General features: G+C 39.0%; 1 protein-coding gene and 1 pseudogene across 3 annotated transcripts in view; one reads left to right on the top strand and one right to left on the bottom strand.

Annotated features, from left to right (window-relative positions):
• SPATS2 (spermatogenesis associated serine rich 2) overlaps nt 1-21118 on the bottom strand; it is a 135436-nt gene that overhangs the window by 64756 nt on the left and 49562 nt on the right. For 2 of the 3 annotated variants that reach the window (XM_030763100.2, XM_022572254.3), the window contains exon 2: nt 10778-11048. In XM_030763100.2, the coding sequence (XP_030618960.2) occupies nt 10778-10802 (25 nt within the window). In that variant the 5' untranslated portion in view covers nt 10803-11048. Of the gene's footprint in view, nt 1-10777; nt 11049-20586; nt 20689-21118 lie in introns of all 3 variants that reach the window. The other variant, XM_030763099.2, reaches the window with a different exon arrangement.
• LOC149747993 (protein ripply3 pseudogene) lies at nt 19737-20319 on the top strand (annotated as a pseudogene).

The following is a 21118-nucleotide window of genomic DNA, read 5'->3' as shown; positions in this document are numbered from 1 at the left end:
AAACACCTGTCAATAGAAACTTATTCTGAGAGGGTTCAGTTGGTGCACTTAACAAAGACTTCAAAACAGTTAATATAGATATATTCAAAAAATTAAAGGAAAATATGGTCATACCAACTCAGCAAATAGAGAATCTCAATAGAGAAATAGTACGAAAAGGAGCTAAAAAGAAAGTCTAACTGAAAATACAATACCCAAATGAAAAGCTTACTACATAGACCTAATAGCAGATCTGAGATGGCAGAAGAATCAGTGAAGTTTAAAAGAAATCAACAAATGGGCTTCCCCGGTGGCACAGTGGTTGGGAGTCCACCTGCCGATGCAGGGGACGCAGGTTCGTGCCACGGTCCGGGAGGATCCCACATGACGCGGAGCGGCTGGGCCCGTGAGCCATGGCCCCTGGGCCTGTGCATCCGGAGCCTGTGCTCCGCAACGGGAGAGGCCACAACAGTGAGAGGCCCACGTACCGCCAAAAAAGAAAGAAAGAAAGAAAGAAAGAAAGAAATCAACAGAAATTAAACAATCTGAAAAGTAGGAAAAAAACAAGAGAAATGAACAGAGCCTCAATCACCTGTGGGATAACACCAAGCTTACCACTATACATATAACAGGATTCCTAGCAGGAGAGGAGAGAATGAAAGAAGCAGAAAAAAAAATTTTTTTGATGAAATTATGGCCAACATTTGATGAAATTCCCAAAAGGGCCACACCAAGCTGTATCACAGTCAAACTGTTAAAGACAAGGAGAAAATCTTAACAGCAACAGTAGAAAAATGACTCATCACAAACAAAGAATAATATGACATATTCAGTGGAATGGCATATTCTAAGTGCTAAAAGAAAAAAAAATGTCAAAGAAGAAGTCTATATCCAGCAAAACTATCCTTCAAAGATGAAGGTTAAAATACAAACATTCCAGACTTTTAAAAAGGCTAAAAGAATACATTCCTGTCAGATCTGCCCTACAAGAAAAACTAAAGGAAATTCTTCGGGCTGAAAGGAAATAAAACCAGACAGGAACTCAAGTCCAGAGGAAGGAATTAAGGGTACTCAAAATGGTAAATATTTGGGCAAATATAAGAGACTATGGGGACTTCCCTGGTGGCGCAGTGGTCAAGAATCCGCCTGCCAATGCAGGGGACATGGGTCCGAGCCCTGGTCCGGGAAGATTCCACATGCCGCGGAGAAACTAAGCCCGTGTGCTGCAACTACTGAGCCTGCGCTCTAGAGCCCGCAAGCCACAACCACTGAGCCCGTGTGCCTCAACTACTGAAGCCCCCGCACCTAGAGCCCGTGCTCCACAACAAGAGAAGCCACCACAATGAGAAGCCTGTGCACTGCAACGAAGAGTAGCCCCCGCTCGCCACAACTAGAGAAAGCCCGCACGCTGCAACGAAGACCCAATACAGGCAAAAATAAATTAATTAATTAAAAAAAAAAGAGACTATGTATATATTTTTTTCTCTTTTCTTCTCCAAATTTCTCCCAAAGGTATAAGATTGTTTAAAACAATAAATAACATGATATTGTCATAATTATCATATATAGTTATATCATACATAGATATATGTGAAAATAATAGTACAAAACAGAAGGAGAAACTGCAGTTTGCTAAGCTGGTTATGAAGCTATTATTGTAAGCCCGGCAAGTGAAGCAATATAGCAGACTGTTTAAGGATACCAAATCCCAGTCTGGCACCAAATTCCAGATTTGGTCCTTAGTAGCTCTGAGGCGTTGGGGAAATAATTTAATATCCCTGTGCCTCAGCTTCCTCATTTGTAGAACAGATAAGAAAAGTAACTACGTTAGAGGGTATTTTTGTGAGGAATTAAACAAGGTAATATACATAAACCCTTAGAACTGTGTCTCCAAATATTTTGTGTTAAATAGTATTATTCATGAGATGATATCTAAACAAATGACATATGCATATCTTATTTCTGTACACCGTCATCTCTTGAACTTCAAACACTGCTATGAAATAGAAACTATTGCACGTGCCACAACTAAGGAGCCCACATGCCGCAACTAAAGGAGCCAGCGAGCTGCAACTAAGGAGCCCTGGAACCACAACTAAGGAGCATGCCTGCCGCAACTAAGGAGCCTGCCTGCTGCAACTAAGACCCGGTGCAACCAAATTAATTAATTAATTAATTTTAAAAAAGGAAACTATTATTATTTCCCATTGAGAGGGAAATGGGTCCCCAGTTCAGGTCTTTCTGACTAAAAATACTCTGTTCATTCTCAACGTGTCTACATCTTCACTCAGGCCAAGGTGGAAGTCACAAATGACAAGCCTGGCTTGGGTTCCAGCCCTCTGAGGATGAGTCTTGCCTCAGCTTTTGTTTTAATGTCTGCAACAACTGATTATAAATGTTGCTGTGATTCTTGCACGGCTTTCCATGTGTTTTGAAGCCAGATCCCCAGGCTTGTTTATCATATTTATTTTACTGCATTTTTTTAAAAAAAAGAAACAAACAAATGTTTGGACAACAAACTAGGGCTTATATATTATTCAGCAGAATAGGGAAGGATTCCCTACCTCATCTGGTAGGGAAGGATTAATTTTTTAAAAAGCCTCTTTTCAGGATCATGGAAAGCTTCTACTCTTCTGATGTAACCAATTCACAGTCTAGCCAGTAAAAACAAGACAGTGTGTTTCTTCACATCATCTCAAATTCTGGGTTATATCATTTAACATTTGCAAAGCCCATGGGCTAAGAAGTTTCTTACAGTGAGTATAAAAGAGGTCTACTAGCTTGTTATATGTTTATTTATGATTTGCTTTTCATCCTCTGAGAACTGCTTTTTAAAATATGTTATCCATGTTTTTAACAGATGATTCGTGTACTTCTTACTGGTCTTGAAGTACTATTTTCAGATTAAGAGTAACAGCTCTTAAAAAAAAAAGAGTGTATATGTATAACTGATTCACTTTGCCGTATACCTGAAACTAACACTGTAAATCAACTATACTCCAATAAAAATTTAAAACAAAATAAAATAAAATTACCCTGTAAAAAGAAGAATAAAACAAAACAAAACAGGAGGAGAGGCAATGAGGCTATACTAGAACAAAGTTACTGTATTTTACCAGAATTAAGTCAGTATTAGCTTGAGGTAGCTTGTGGTAAGTTAAAGGTGCATATTGCAACTTAGAGCAATCACTAATAAAATAACTATTTTTAAAATAGCTTTAAAAAAATCAGAGGAGGGACTTCCCTGGTGGTACAGTGGTTAAGAATCTGCCTGCCAATGCAAGGGACACGGGTTCAATCCCTGCTCCGGGAAGAACCCACACGCCGCAGAGCAACTAAGCCCGTGCACCACAGCTACTGAGCCTGTTCACAACTACTGAAACCCACGCAGCTACAGCCCACGCTCCACAACAAGAGAAGCCTCTGCAATGAGAAGCCTGCGCACCACAACGAAGAGTAGCCCCTGCTTGCCGCAACTAGAGAAAGCCTGCGTGCAGCAACGAAGAGCCAACGCAGCCAAAAAAACAAACAAACAAAAAAACCACTAAAAAATATGTTTAACACAAAAGAAGGAAATAAAGGAGTAACAAAGGAATAAAAATGAGACATATAGAAAACGACAGATGGCAGGCATAAACCCAATCATAGTGATAAATACTTTCAATGTGAAGGACTAAATAATCAAAAGGTAGAGTTGTTAGACTAGATAAAAAGCAAGATCTAACTATATGGTGCCTACAAGAGACACCCCTTAGACTCCAAGACACAAACAGATTGAAAGTAAAAGGATGAAAAATATATTCCCTGCAAACAGTAACTGTAAGAGAGCTGGAACGGCTATATTACTAGCAGAAAAACTAAATATATTACTAGAGATAAAAAGAACATTTTGTAATGATAAGAAAATCAATACATCAGCAGAATATAACAATTATTAATCTATATACACTTAATAACAGAGTCCTAAAATATGTGAATTAAAAACTGACAGAACAGGGCTTCCCTGGTGGCGCAGTGGTTGAGAGTCTGCCTGCCGATGCAGGGGACATGGGTTCGTGCCCCGGTCTGGGAAGATCCCACGTGCCGCGGAGCAGCTGGGCCCGTGAGCCATGGCCGCTGAGCCTGCGCGTCCGGAGCCTGTGCTCCGCAGCGGGAGAGGCCACAACAGTGAGAGGCCCGCGTACTGCAAAAAACAAAAACAAAAACAAACAAACAAAAAAACTGACAGAGTAGAAAGGAACAATACACAATTCAACAATTACAGCTGAAGATTTCTATACTTTTCTCTTAGTAAATGACAGAACAAGTAAACAGAAAATTAGTAAGGATATAGATGATTTGAACATCATGATCACCCAACCTAACTGACATAGATAGAACACTCCACCCAACAACAAATCAATACACATTCTTTTAAAGCACACATGGCATATTCTCCAGAACGAATCATATACTAGACAAACACATCACAAGAATGGAAAACTACAGACCAATATCTCTCATGAATACAGGTGTAGAAATCTATGACAAACAGAAACCAGTAACATAAAAAAAGATACATACTATGACCAAGTGGGATTCATACCAGGAATGCAGAATTGGTTTAACATATGAAAATTAATTAATATAATGCTCTATATAAATAAAGGGCAAAAACACATGATCATAACAATAGATCAGAGTTTCTCAACTTCAGCAGTATTGACACTTTAAATAAAGCCAAGCACATCTTTGTTGTGTGGAGCTGTCCTGTGTAGTGCAGAATGTTTACAGCATCCTGGACCTAAATCCACTAGATGCCAATAGAACCCTAGCCCCAAGCTGTGACCACTAAAAATGTCTCCAGACATTGCCAAATATCCCCTAGGCGGCAAAATCATCCCTGTTTGAGAACCACTGAAACAGGTGCATAAAAAACATCTGACAAAATCCCAATACCCATTCATGTAAAAACTCAGCAAGGTGCAAGATAAGAAGAGAGAGGAACTTCTTCAAACTGATAAAGGGCATCTAGGAAAAACCTACAGGTAACATCATACTTAATGGTAAAAGACTAAATGCTTCTCTTCAAGAGTGAGAACAAGGCAAAGATGCCTGCCCTCACACTTCTTTGCAACAATATACTGGAAATTCAAGCCCATGCAAAAGGCAAGAAAAAAGAAATTACAGTCATCTAGAATGGAAGAGAGGAGGAAAACGAACTTTATTCACAGAGGACACAGCATTATATATTGAAAATCTAAGTTATCAACTAAAAACTACTTGAACTAATAAGTGAGTTTAACAACAACAAAAATCAAATGTCTCACTCACAACAGCATCAAAAAGAATAAATTACTGGGACTTCCCTGGTGGCGCAGTGTTTAAGAATCCGACTTCCAATTCAGGGGACGTGGGTTCAAGCCCTGGTCAGGGAACTAGAGCCCATATGCATGCCTCAACTAAGAGTTCGTGTGCCATAACTAAGGAGCCAGTGAGCTGCAACTAAGGAGCCTACCTGCTGCAACTAAGACCTGGTGCAACCAAAATAAAAAATAAAAAAGAGATTAAATTACTTAGGAATAAACTCAACAAAGGAACTGCAAGGTCTGTTCGCTTAAATCTATAAAACATTACGGAGAGAAAGTAAGATCTAAATAAATGTAGAGATACGCTACATTCATGAATTGAAAGACTCACTATTGTTAAGATAACAATTCTCCACAAATTGATCTATTGATTAATGCAACTTCTATCAGATTCCAAGCAGATATTTTTGTATGAATTGACAAGCTGATTCTAAATTTCTAAGGAAACATAAAGAAACCAGGATAGCCAATAAAGCTTTGGGGGAAAAAAGGTTGGAGGATTTACTCTACACCTTACTTATTATCTTTAAGAAAAGATAAACTGGGTTTTATCAAAATTAAAAACTTTCACTTTTAAAAAGACACCATGGGGAATTCCCTGGCGGTCCAGTAGTTAGAACTCTGCGCTTTCACTGCCAAGGGACCGGGTTCGCTCCCTCGTCGGCGAACTAAGATCCCACATGCCACATGGTGCGGGGGTGGGGGGGCGGGGGGCGGGGAGCGGTGGGAAGACACCATTAAGAAAATAAAAAACAAATCACAGACTGGGAAAATATATAAATATATTTGCAAATCATGTACCTGATAATGGACTTGTATTCAGAATAAAAACTTCTTACAACTATAAATGGAGTATAATCTTTAAAAATTGTGAATCACTATGTTGTACACCTGAAATTTATATAATATTATAAATCAACTATACCTCAATTAAAAAAAAATTGTGGGGGGGAAGAAGACCTACAACCCAATTTGTAAAAATGAATAAAGAATTTAAATAGACATTTCACCCAAAAAGATATGCAAATGGCTAATAATCACATGAAGAAACAGCCAACATTATCAGTCATTAAGGAAGTACAAATCAAAACCACAATGAAATATCAGTACACACCCAGTAAAAGAGCTATAATAAAAAAGACACCATACCAAGTGTTGGCAAGGATATGAAGCATCCAAAACCAACATTTATTGCTGGTGGCATTATAAAATGGTCAGCCACTTTGGAAAACAGTCTGGCATGGCAATTTCTTTGAAAATTAGCCAATTCTGCTCCTAGGTATTTCTCCAAGAGAAACAAAAACATATGTCCACACAAAGACTTGTAAGCAAATGTTCATAATTTATAATTATTCGTAATAGTCAAGACCGGAAATAATCCAAATGAATAATCAACTGGTAAATGGATAAACAAAATGTGATACAACCTGTGATATTGTAGTATAATAAGAAATAAATATTTTGGTCTTCATCCCCAGTTCCTGGCTAAGTACTCCTAAAACCTTGGTAACTCCCTAAGCTGTAAAGGTGCTAGGAGCATCTTTTGTTCTAATATTTGGTATTTGACTCCAGTTCCTAAGAGATCACAAATGCCATGAAATTTCCTGGGTGATAGGAGTTCTAAGGAAGCAACTTGGTGGGTTCCTGGACAGCTTCAGGATGGGGGCATGGTCACCAGAAAGATCAAGCCATAATTAAGGCTTGGAACTTTCAGCCCCACACCCATCCGTTGGGTAAGGGAAAGGAGAGGAGTTAGAGATGAGTTAATAATACTCAATCACATTTATGTGGTAAAACCTTGAAAAAAATCTCTGAAGTATGGGGTTCAGAGAGCTTCCAGGTTAGTGAACCCATCCATGTGCTAGGAGGGTAGTACACCTAAACTTCATGGAGACAGAAGCTCCTATACTGGGCACCCTTCCAGACCTCATCCTATATACCTCTTCATCTGGCTGTTCATCTGTATTCTTTATCACATTCTCTTCTATGTATATAAACCAGTAAAAGTAGTAAGTGTTTCCCTGAGTTCTGTGAGCATTATAGCAAATTACTGAACCTGAGAAGGGGGTCGTGGAAACCACCCGTTTGTAGCCAAGTTGGACAGAGGGGTGGATAACTTGGGAATCCACTACTCAAGATTGGTGTCTGAAGTGGGAGCAGTCTTGAGGGACTGAGCCCTTAACCTGTGGGATCTAACGCTAACTCCAAGTAGACAGTGTCAGAATTGAATTGGATTGTAGGGACACCCAGCTGGTATCAGAGAATTGGTCAATGTGGGAAGAACGTCCACACTTCTGGTCACACAAACATCATGAGTAGCAGAGTGTAAAAAGAAACAGGGTTTTTCCTTTTTATACCTTAACGCTACTCAGCAGTAAAAAGGGGCAAGCTACTGACACATCAAAAAACATTACGGAACCTCAAAAACATTGCACCAAGTGAAAGAAACCAGACACAGAACCATATTGTATTAATCTGTTTATATGAAATCTCTAGAAAAGGCAAAACTAAAGACACAGAGAGTAGATCAGTGTTTGCCTGGGGTTGAAAGCAGGAATTGATTGTAAACAGGTAAGAGTAAACTTTTGGGGGTGAGGAAGGTGTTTTAAAATAGGATTGTGGTGATGGTTGCACAACTGCATAAATTTACTAAAAACAGGATATTCCCTGGCAGTCCAGTGGTTAGGACTCAGTGCTTTCACTGCCGAGGGCTTGGGTTCAATCCCTGCTCGGGGAACTAAGATCCTGTAAGCCTCACGGCAAGGCCAAAAATTTTTTTTTTTTACTAAAAATAATAACATTGTCCATTTATAATTGATGAATTTTATAGTATTTAAATTATACCTCAATAAAACTGTTTTGAAAGGGTTTGGATGTTACAGCACTGTCAAATCACTATAAAAGAGTTTCTAGGGACTTCCCTGGGGGTCCAGGGGTTGGGACTTCACCTTCCAATACAGGGGGTGCTGGTTCAATCCCTGGTCGGGGAGCTAAGATCCCACATGCCTCGTGGCCAAAAAAACAAAACATAAAACAGAAGCAATATTGTAATAAATTCAATAAAGACTTTAAAAATGGTCAACATCAAAAAAATAAAAGTTTCTAAACAGTCTCCATTTAAAAATATTTCTCTAGTTCACAGATCATACTTTGAGAAGCACTGATCTGACTTCTGCTAGGTGTTGGCTAAAAGGCTTGGAGCAATCAATGGCTGCAGCTGAAATTGACCTTAATTTAAGCCATACAAGTTTAACTCCACTAAATGTTTCACTAAATAAGAAATTTACCAGTATTACTGATATAGGAAAATATGGAAACATGGTCTACTGTGGAATAAAAACATAACTCATTACAAAATGACACTTAGTAAATGAGTTGTCACTAGAGAACAGAAACTACCATAGTATCTATCTTTTTAATGTATTTTAACTAAGCTGATAAAGTGAGTATAATTATTTGGGCTAATAAAGCCCAAAACTATGAAATTTTAAATATATAAATGAATTAAATGAGATAGAATTTTATAAGTATTTTGTATTTTGGGGGGTTCAAATATCAGTTATATATATGTATATATTTGTTTCAGAGAAAGTCCTAACAACATATAAGCTTTCTTTTGTTTCAACTAAGTGTAAATCTAGGCTACGTTCAATCGAAATTTGTTAGCACTTAATGCCTATGATGTGATCTAAAATTTATATTTACTTTACAGCAACTGGATAGCAGTTATAGAAAGCAATGATACTCTTTTATAGCTCTGGAACAACACAGGCATGAAATAAACAAAGACTCTATAGTTTTTAAAAGGTCAAAGCAATCTGAAGTCAACTTTTTAAGGAAAAATGTTAAACTTTTTAGATTAAATTTTAAAAACTTTTCAGTTGATAAATCTCACTCCACAGAAGAATTCAGCTTCTTTAGTAATCTAACCATTCCTTAGATCTCAGATTTTCTTTATACAGGTTTTCTATACAATGAAAATACAGCTTTCAAAACCACAAGCAGCTGTGGTATATTGTTTTCTTATAATGAGATTTTTGATTTGGCCAGTCAAAATTAAGTTTAAAAGCATTTCCTTCAACCTAAATGTCCATCAACAGATGAGTGGATAAAAAAGATGTGATACACACACACACACACACACACACACACACACAAATGGAATACTACTCAGCCATAAAAAAAGAATGAAATAATGTCATTTGCAGCAACGTGGATGGACCTAGAGATTATCATACTAAGTGAAGTAAGTCAGAGAAAGACAAATAGCATATGATATCACTTATATGTAGAATCTAAAAAAATGATACAATGAACTTATTTACAAAACAGAAATAGACTCCCATACATAGAAAACTAACTTATGGTTACCAAAGGGGATAGTGGTGGGGAGAGATAAATTAGGAGTTTGGGATTAACAGATACACACTACTATACCTATAAAACAGGTAAACAACAGGACCTAATTATAGCACAGGGAACTATACTCAATATCTTATAATGACCTAATGGAAAAGAATAGTAGGTATGCATGTGTGTGTCTGTATATACCTGAATCACTTTGCTGTACACTTGACACTAACACAACATTGTAAATAAACTATACTCCATTAAAAAAAAATTTTTTTAAGCATTTCCTTCATATTTAACACATGAGACCTCGGTCTACAGCTTTGTTTTGAATTAAAGAACATTAACTTTAAATCGAAAATTAAATTGAGGGGAAAAAAATCCAGGATAGCTATGGTCATTCTTTTAACAAACATATTCCAGTTATGTGTGACAGTTCTAGTGCTATTTGTCCCTTTACATTTTTGCAGCTGTTCTTGGAAAGCTGAAAAATTGACTTCATTGTCCCTTCCTCCTTAATAAGTACTCTTGATATTTCTTGACTCTTTGCAACTTATATTTTACTTTATACAAAAAGCTAGAGTCATAATCCCAGAAGGAAAGCTAAAGAAGGAATCGATGACTAGAAGCATTTACTCTTGCTTTATTTCCTGCCTCCGAAGAAACATCAACTCACAGGATATAGAATATCCTGTAGTAAGTTATCTCCTACCCCTTATAACATATGTTCACTCTCCAAAAAGTGCACTTTCAAGATGCATTTGGCTTTCCTAAAAGTATATTAATAAGTTTATAAGAGTAGAAAAGCAATTGTTATATGAATTAATTCACAAACTAGTAACACAAAAAGCTATAATCTAATATCCACAAATCCTTAGGTAGTTAAAGGCACAACAGATAAAGCTGTGAATGTTCCATACTCTTCTAAAATTAATTGTGCAGTCATGACAGAAAGATAAGTTATAACTATCAGTAGTATTGCACTAGGTGAGGAAAAGCATGACATCACTCAAAACACTCAAAACTATGTACAGATAGAAATGGTGATCATTACTCCACAACTATGCTTTTAACAATTTTATGCCCACATGGAATCTTACCCTTCTGGTTTTGTTTCCTAGACATTTCAGGCTTTTTTAATCTCAAAAAATACAGAAGAAAAGTATCCTTTTGCCTTGTCTTGGTTCTGATTGTAGTGATCTCTGATTTAAAAACAGGCAACAGAAGGCTGTAGTTGGAGGTGATAAATATAAAAATCCTGATTATTCAAAATTCTGTTCACTAGCTGTCGATCTCCTTTTCTTCTCTCGTATCAACTTCTTGTCAGGAAATATCATTGCAGACATTCATGTCTCTTTTTCCAGGGAGATTCTGGGGGGAAAACACACAAACACATATTCACTATTACAGTAACAGCTATACAAAATTTCTAAGAGATATCCACAGGCTTTATTTTATACTTTTTCTAAATGAAACTAGTTACTAAAAGAAAGTACTCTAGAAAGAATATAGTTATAAAAAGCAATATTTTAATTAACACAACATTTTAAATCAACTATACTTCAATTTAAAAAAAAATAAATCACTGTAAACGTTTAAAAAAAAGCAATATTTTGCTCTTTAAGAAACATTAATCTTGGAATCAAACCAACTTCTTAGTTCAGAAAGCATGTTTTCTTATTTTTCTTAGCTTGTATCTAACTCAAAATCTTATCCCCAACCTAAGTGTCCATAAAAAGGAACGTAACAGGTGGATGGACCTAGAGTCTGTCATACAGAGTGAAGTAAGTCAGAAAGAGAAAACAAATACCGTATGCTAATACACATATTTTGAGTCTAAAAAAATGGTACTGATGAACCTAGTGGCAGGGCAGGAATAAAGACGCAGATGTAGAGAATGGACTTGAGGACGTGGAGGGGGGAAGGGGAAGCTGGGACAAAGTGCGAGAGTAGCACTGACATATACACACTACCAAATGTAAAATAGATAGCTAGTGGGAAGCAGCCGCATAGCACAGGGAGATCAGCTATATGCTCTGTGACCACCTAGAGGGGTGGGACAGGGAGGGTGGGAGGGAGACGCAAGAGGGAGGGGACATGGGGATTTATGTATACTTATGGCTGACTCACTTCGTTGTACAGCAGAAACTAACACAACATTGTAAAGCAATTATACTCCAATAAAGATACAAAAAAAATCTTATCCCCATCTCTGCCTCACAGACTAAAATAATTACTTCTTATCATTCCCTAAGATCTCTCTTACCACCTGCTCTTCCTGTCCAAATCAAGGGTCTTTTCTCTTCTTCTAGAATTTCCTTTATCTAACCCTCAAGTTTCCCAGCTCACGTATAGTTGCAAGACACTTGGGGTGGGGAGGGGGTGAGTGGGGAGGGGAGAGGATAAGGGGAATTTAATTTGATAAGGAAAACTGAAACATCAAAATTTGGATTAGTCAATACTACAGAAAGCTTTTATAAGTTGCAAAGATACAAATGCTTTTTTTTCCATATTACTGAACATTTAAAAAATACATGTCCAGGGACTTCCCTGGTGGCGCAGTGGTTAAGAATCCGCCTGCCAATGAAGGGGACACGGGTTTGAGCCCTGGTCTGGGAAGCTCCCACATGCCGCGGAGCAACTAAGTCCACGCGCCACAACTACGGAGCCTGCGCTCTAGAGCCCACGAACCACAACTACTGAGCCCGTGTGCCCCAACTACTGAAGCCCACGTGCCTAGAGCCCATGCTCCACAACAAGAGAAGCCACCACAGTGAGAAGCCCACGCACCACAACTAAGAGTAGCCCCTGCTTGCTGCAACTAGAGAAAGCCTGTGTGCAGCAACGAAGACCCAACGCAGCCAAATAATAAATAAATAAATAAAAATACATGTCCAAGATTTCTGGGTAAAGAAAGCATGAGGAGGATCACAGAACTCTTATACCTGGACACCTGATAGGATAAACATTTTAAAAAGTGCAACCCAAGAAGGAAATGAGAGTGACCTTATATGAAATACTTTCCAATGTGGAAGGAGGAGAATGAAAGGGATAGTCATGGGTAAGTTTAAAAAAAAAAAATCCATCAAGAGTAAGAGCCTCTTAGGGAATTCCCTGGTGGTCCAGTGGTTAGGACTCTGCACTTTCACTGCCATGGGCCCGGGTTCAATCACTGATCGGGGAACTGAGATCCCACAAGCTGCAAAGTGTGGAAAAAGAAAACAAAACTCTATAAACCACTATGGGACCTCAGGAAAAGGAGGCTGAACCTCTGGGGCTTGCCATCTTCCAGGGCATTAAGCCACATTGGGAGAATCTGCCAAAGCTTTATGTTAATACATGGAATTTACCACTGGATAAAGTAGGCCTGATAGAAAACATTTTATGAGACTTTAGAAAAAAGAACAGAATTCAAATCACCAAAAATGATTAAACTCTTCAATGGCAAGCTCTTCTCTACCTTCATGCCCTTAGCTTGAAAAGAGGATGAAAGCAACAATGAACCACTAACCATAGTTGATAAGCAAGATTGGGTGGGGATAGGTCTCAAATTAGGTGGGAAACATATCAAGGATATTTCAACGATCTCTCTCAAATAAAAGGTATAAACGGAACTGTTCCACATAAAATATAAAGAAGATCAATAAAAATGACACAGCAACTATCAAATCTCCAATAACAAAAGAGAAAGACAATGAGAGAGAAGAAATTACTACGCAGATGAAGAACCCAACCTGGAAAACAATCTAATCCCGCAAAACCAAAAGCAGATTCTCCCTTGAATACTTATTTGAATACTTCAAATAAGAATGTAGAGGGCTTTGGGCTTCCCTGGTGGTGCAGTGGTTGAGAGTCCACCTGCTGATGCAGGGGATGCGGGTTTGTGCCCCGGTCCGGGAAGACCCCACATGCCGCGGAGCGGCTAGGCCCGTGAGCCATGGCCACTGAGCCTGTGCTCCACAACGGGAGAGGCCACAGCAGTGAGAGGCCTGTGTACCACAAAAAAAAAAAAAAAAAAAAAAAGGATTTAGATACAGGGCTTCCTTGGTGGTGCAGTGGTTAAGAATCTGCCTGGCAATGCTGGGGGCATGGGTTTGAGCCCTGGTCCGGGAAGATCCCACATGCCACGGAGCAACTAAGTTCATGTGTCAAACTACTGAGCCTGCACTCTAGAGCCCGTGAGCCACAACTACTGAGCCCTCACGCCACAACTGCTGAAGCCCGCATGCCTACAGCCCGTGCTCCACAACAAGAGAAGCCACCGCAATGAGAAGCCCTCACACCGCAAGGAAGAGTAGTCCCCACTCACCGCAACTAGAGAAAGCCCATGCACAGCAATGAAGACCCAACGCAGCCAAAAAAAATAAATAAATAAAACAAATTAAAAAAAAGAATTTAGATACAATAAGAGCTAAGAAATAAATGAAAGAACGAATAAGAATAAACAGAATGAAAAGAAAGATGTCTGCAAAGCTGAAGAAAACCTGAAAAACAAAACACCACAATTAAAGGTTCAATAAGATGTCAGAAACAGCAAGAAACAGAAGAGATACAGAGAAAACAGAATGAACGGAGTGGAGAAAGGCTTTCAGAATTAAAAAAAAACAAACAAGCAGATATTAAAGCAATTAGAAGATAATATTAGAACATAAAAATGATCCAATCTAAGGATAATTAGAATAAATACAGTAAACTCAAAAAACATAGGACTCAATAAAGGGAAGAGAAAAAACATTCACAGATAATATACAGGAAAATTCCCTTAAAATAAGGGATCAGTATCATTCACTCCCCACTGCCAATCCATCAGAAGAAATCCTATCTGTTCTACCTTATGCATACACCAGAACTGGACCGCTTCTTACCATCTCCACTTGCATCGTGACATGTACCAAGATTTCCACCACCCTTATCTAAGCCACAATCATTTCTTACCTGCATCGCCATGATCAAGACTGTAATAGTCTCCTAACTGGCATCCTGAGCCTTCTATTCTGCCACTCTCTGGCTTCTATTTCACATAGCTGCTTTTAAAATTATAAGACATTATGTCCCAGCTCCACTGTTCAAAGCCCTTCAGCAGCTCCCCATTTCATTCAAGGTAAAAGCCAGAGCCCTCAGAGTGGCCTAAAAGGTCTTATCTGCTCTAACACCCTGTCCCCATCCTCGCTTTATCTCTCTGACCTCACGTCCTACTACTCTTCCTCTCAGGTACTCCACACCAGCCACACTGGCCTCCTTACTGTCCCTTTTATAACTTAGATATGTTCTCACCTTAAGGCCCTTAAGGTGTTGCCTCTGCCAGGAATGTTCTTCCCCTAGATATCTATATGGATACTTCCTCACCTCCTTCAGGTCTTTTCTCAAATGTTACCTTCTCTGTGGTTATTCATGAGAAACTACTGAACTTGGGGTAAGAACAGAGAGAGTCTGTGGCATTATTGCCTAAAGCTACTCCCATCCCCAGAGGTCAGTGGGAAAGGTAGTTCTACCAAGGTGGCGAAAGCCATGAAAACCAGCAGGTTCACTGACAGAGAGAGCTGACTTGATTTAAAGCAAAGCACAGAAAAACCCCATGCCTATCCGCATTGTCAGTAAGAGTTTGCATTCTTGGTGGCAAATGAAAAAGCAAGACCAAGGGCTCAGCGAGCCTGAGGTTGCTGTCATGGTGCAAGCAATGGACCAGCAGACTAGACGGAAATTAAAAAAGGAAATCTGGAAACAAAACTTAAGGGGCCTTGATAAATGCTCTACACATCTGCACTGGAGAGATTGGAAAGGGTCCACCAGGAGCCTGCATAAGCAGGCAGAAAAGACACAAAAGGGCCCAGTAGAAAGTAAAAGTTAGGGCAGACTTTTAAACTGTCTGAACTTTGAAGGAGTTTCCCCAACACACACAATGATCAGCAGAGAGAGGAAGCCTTACTGGCTCAAGGTGTTTAGCACAATCTTTGACCAATCATTAACTGACCACTAAGCAATGTAGATACAGGTGTCACTCCAGGAAGCCAAACTTAAAAATTAAAACAGAAATTAAAAAAACAGAAACAAAACTGAGCAGATATCAGCAGTCACACACCAAGGAGAAAGATTCTACAGATTGAGTCCAGGCAAGTTACTTAAAAAACAACAATAATAACAGCAACAACAACCCTCAAAAGGGAAAAAAATCAGAATCCAAAACTGCTACAACATATTATGTAAAATGTCCACAGTTTCAACAAAAATTTATGGGATGTAAAGATGCAAGAAAGTGTGACCCAAACTGAGAAGGGAAAAAAGACCCCATGTGATTGCAAACATCCCTGTGTAGGCTCAATGCCAGACTTAGCAAACACAGACATCAAAGTGCTTTAAAAGACTAAAGAAAATTATATGAACAATGCCTTAAACAGATAGAAAATCTCAACAAAAAGACAGAAATCATAAAAAAGGGCCAAATGGAACTCTAGAGTTGAATACTACAGCAGAATAAAAAATAAACCTAAAGAAAGAGCAATAGAAATTATCTAATCTGAAGAGAGAGAAAAGAATAAAGAAAAACAAACAGAGCCTTAAAGACCTGTGGAACAAGTGTACCAACATACACAAATTAGGAGTTCCAAAAGAAGTGGAGAGAAAGGATAGAAAGTGACCAAAAACAATACAAACTGATTTTTTAAATTAATCTACACATTAAGAAGCTCAGTGAACCACAACTACAAAACACAGAAGTCCGTACCGAGACATGTAGTAAAACTGATGAAAGCCCCAAACTGAAAATCTTGGGAGTAGTAAGAAAAAAACAACCCATCATTTACAGGGAAGCAAAGATATAACTAGTGGCTAACTTCTCATCAGAAACAAGGGAGGCTAGAAGGCAGCGAGATGACATATTCAAAATGCTGAAAGGAAATATTGTCAAGCAAGAATTCTGTATCCAGATAGCTAAACTGTCTTTCAGAAATGAAGGTGAAATAAAGACATCCCCAATAACTCAGAGAATCCACTGACACCAGCTGGTAGCTTAAATCTACACAGAGAAATGAAGAGCACTGGAAAAAGTAAATATATGGGTAAATATACAAGAATGCGTTTTAAAAATTTTATTCTCTCATACAGAGTGAAGTCAGAAAGAGAAAAAATATCTTATATTAACACATATATGTGGAATCTGAAAAAAAACTGGTATAGATGATCTTAACTACAAAGCAGAAACAGAGACCCAGACGTAGAGAACAAACATATGGATACCAAGGGGCAAGTGGGGGCGGGGGGTTGGATGAATTGGGAAATTGAGGCTGACTATTGATAGTAGGTATGAAATAGATAAGTAATGAGAACGTACTGTATAGCACAGGGAACTCTACTCGATGCTCTGCAGTGACCTAAATGAGAAGGAAATCCAAAAGAGAGGGCATATATATATATATATATATACACATACACACACGTATAGCTGATTCACTTCGCTGTACAGTATAAACTAACACAACACTGTAAAGCAACTATACTCCAATAAAAAAAGAATAAAAATATCATTCTCTTAAATTATTTAAAAGACAAGATTGTATAAAGCAGTAATAACAACACTGTACCGTTGGGTTTATAACAAATATAGATGATATATATGACAATAACTGCACAAAGGAGGGGGAAAGACAAGCTATCTTATAGAATTAAACTAGTACTAATCTAAAGTAGACTTTGGGGACTTAACCTGGTGGCGCAGTGGTTAAGAATCCGCCTGACAATGCAGGGGACACGGATTCGACCCCCGGTCCGGGAAGATACCACATGCCTCAGAGCAACTAAGCTTGCGGGCCACAACTATTGAAGCCTGCGTGCCTAGAGCCCGTGTTCCACAACAAGAGAAGCCACCACAATGAGAAGCCTGGGTGCCGCAACAAAGAGTAGCCCCCACTCGCCGCAACTAGAGAAAGCCCACATGCAGCAAATGAAGATCCAACGCGGCCAAAAACAAAAAACAAAACAGTATGGTATTGGCATAAAGACTGAATTTAGATGAATGGAATAGAATACAGAGCCCAGAAATAAACTGTCACATGTATGGTCAAATAATTTTTAACAAAGGCACCAAGACCACTCAATGGGGAAAGAATAGTCTCTCCAACAAATGATGCTTGGAAAACTGGATATCTACATGCAAAAGGATGAAGCTGGACCCATCACTTACACCATATACAAAAGCCAACTCAAAATGGATTAAAGACCTAAACATAAGATCTAAAACTCCTAGAAGAAAACACAGAGGAAAAGCTTCATGACATTGAATTTGGCAATGATTTCTTGAATATGACACCAAAAGCACAGCTAAAAAAGCAAAAATAGACAAACAGGAACATGTGAAAATTAAAAACTTCTGTACATCAACGGAAATAATCAGGAGTGAAAAAGCAATCTATGGAATGGGAGAAAATATTTGTAAATCATTTAACTGATAAGAGGTTAATATCCAGTAGATATAAAGAACCCCTACAACTTAACAACAGAAAAATAAATGACCAACTTAAAAATGGGCAAAGAACTTGAACAGACATTCTCCAAAGGAGATATGCAAATGGCCAAAAAAGATGCTTAACATCACTCATCATTAGAGAAAAGATGCTTAACATCACTCATCATTAGAGAAACACAAATCAAAACCACAATGAGATATCATCTCATACCCATTAGGATGGCTGCTACCAAAACCAACAACAACACAATAACACACACACACACACACAAAAAAAAACCCCAGAAAATAAGTGTTGCTGAGGATGTGGAGAAATTGGAACTCTTGTGCACTATTGGTGGGAATATAAAATGGTGCAGCCACTATAGAAAATAATATGAAGCTTCCTCAAAATTTAAAAATAGAACGACCATAAGATGCAGCAATCCCACCTCTGGGTATATATCCAAAAGAAATGAAAGCAGGATGTCGAAGAAATATTTGCACGTCCATGTTCACCGTAGCACTATTTATCAATGTAAGAGACAAGAGGTGGAAACAACCCAAATGTCCACTGATGGATGACTGGATAAACAATATGTGGCATATACATACAATGGAATATTATTTGGCCTTTAAAAAGGAAAGGCCTTTAAAAAGGAAATCTTGATACATGTCACGATGCAAATGAACGCTGAGGACATTATGCTAAATGAAGTTTCAGTCATAAAATAGAAAAATATTGTAAGATTCCACTTACATGAGGTATCTAAAGTAGTGAAATTCATAGAAACAGAAAGTAGAATGGTGGATGCCAGGGGCTGTAGGGAGAGGGAAATGGGATATTGTGATTTCATAGGTACAGGCATACCTTGGAGATACTCCAGGTTCAGTTCCAGACCACCGCAGTAAAGTGAACATCGCAATAAAGCAAGTCACAGAAATTTTTTTGGTTTCCCAGTGCATATAAAAGTTATGTTTACACTATACTGTAGTCTATTAAGTGTGCAATAGTATTATGTCTAAAGAAATGTACATACCTTAATTTAAAAATACTTTATTGCTAAAAGAATGTTAACTATCATCTGATAATGTAAGATTGCCACAAACCTTCAATTTGTAAAAAAAAAAAAATGCAATTATCTGCGAAGTGTAATAAAGTAGAACACAATAAAACAAAATAGGCCTATAATTTCAGTACTGTTGTGTCTCAGGGAATAGGGAGGCCTGAGGAGAGGGAGAGAGACAGGGGAATGGCCAGTTGGTGGAGCAGTCAGAACACACACAACATTTATCCATTAAATCTGCCTCCCATATGGGCATGGTTTGTGGCGCTCCAAAACAATTACAGTCATAACATCAAAAATCACTGATCACAGATCACCATAACAAATACAGTAGGGTGAGCGCCCTCGCCAGACTGGTTAAAGGCGCGGCCGGTAGTGAGCGCTGCTGGAGGGGCGCGGGCTCGAAGAGCACCATCAGACCTGAGGTGGCAGCCGGAGCCCGGGAGGCGCGGGGATGCGTCTGTCACTGCCCCGGGGGACGGTCCCCGGGGACCACCACCACCTCGAGGGCCAAGAGCCAAACACCATGGAGACCTTGGATCCTGACCCCCCAGGATGCTGAGCCCAGCAGAACTGGAAGCGAGATTTAAAATGCATGAACTGGGGGACTGTGTCCGACTCATCTTTCCATCTCGGGCTCCTTCACAGTGCTTGGGACATCATGACAACAGTAAGAGGAAGAGGAGCTTATCAAATACTGTTAAGCTTGAGCCTGGAGGGGACCAACAAACCTTTGGATCGAAGTGGGGGCCTTTGGGTCTCAGCAACCTGTAAGACTTTATTTACCTCTTTCTAAGCATCAAGAGTACCTGCAGAGTTCTGGGGTGAAGGTGCTGGCCAGTTTCCCTGTGCAAGCCACCATTCACCTCTATAGTGACGAGTCAGATTCAGATGAGGAGCAGAAAGAAAAACCCAGCCCTCTGACCTTCAGTGCCAGGAGGCGGAAGACAGCCCAGGAGGAAAGGGCAGAGACCGGCTGACAAACCCAGGATGGCAACCCGGAGTCCGTGGTGGCCTTGGTGGTAAGGGTCTGCTCCCCAACCCTGACTCTCCGGAGGATGCTGGGTGCCCTTCATCCCAATAAGTCTGTCTCTCCTACACCAGACCCACCTCACACGTGCCCTGCGGGACAGCCCTTGGGGACAGCCTCGCGAGAACACTTTGCCTTTCAACTGGGTATACAAGGACTTGACTTTCTCTGGCCAGCACCCCACTCTGGCAAAGACTCAGCTTTTACTCATTCTTCTACTTTGTGCCTCATTTATACCTTTGAGAAAGGATTCTAGGACCAAGAGGTTTGTGTCCACATGGGGTGTTATCAGGTGGGGCCAACTTTCAAAGCACGTTCAGCAATGTCACTGTGCTGATCAAAGAACAGATTAGTCCATATCGATTAATAACTCACCCACGCCTCTCACTTAACCTGAGACCCTTTATTTGGCTATTTCCACTTTTGTAAAAATGATTCAGATATTGTCCAAGGTTGATGTGGTGGCTTAGTGGCATTCTGAAAAAAAAAAAATTTATTGATGAAAAACACACAAACACACTGAATAATTTCCATAAAAGTAACAAAAATAAAAAGACAAGAATTTGGGTAGAGGGACCATTCTGGATAAAAACATATATGATTCTTGTCTAAGGGCTGTGTGTATGAATAGAGAGACAAGCTTTAACTCTTAGTTGGGGACTGCTTTGGGCTTACTACTTGAATAGAATAACACTGTTTTCAATCAAGGTACCTAATGTAATATTATTTTCAGCTTTTTATATTTTGATGACCAAATGAGTGTATTCGTCAAGGTTTTTTATTTAACTATTTTACATTTGGTTGTCTTCCCAGTTTCTACTTGAAATAAATATTTTGAGAGACAAAAAAACCCAAATACAGTAAAAATGAAAATGTTTGAAATATTGGGAGAATTCTCACAATGTGA

The sequence above is a fragment of the Delphinapterus leucas genome, chromosome 11, assembly GCF_059928025.1.
Source record: "Delphinapterus leucas isolate spDelLeu-1000000601 "Yukka" chromosome 11, BTC_Dleu_Yukka2, whole genome shotgun sequence".
NCBI lineage: Eukaryota > Metazoa > Chordata > Mammalia > Artiodactyla > Monodontidae > Delphinapterus > Delphinapterus leucas.
The sequence above is the reverse complement of the archived record's forward strand: the minus strand, read 5'-3'. Positions and strand labels throughout refer to the sequence as shown.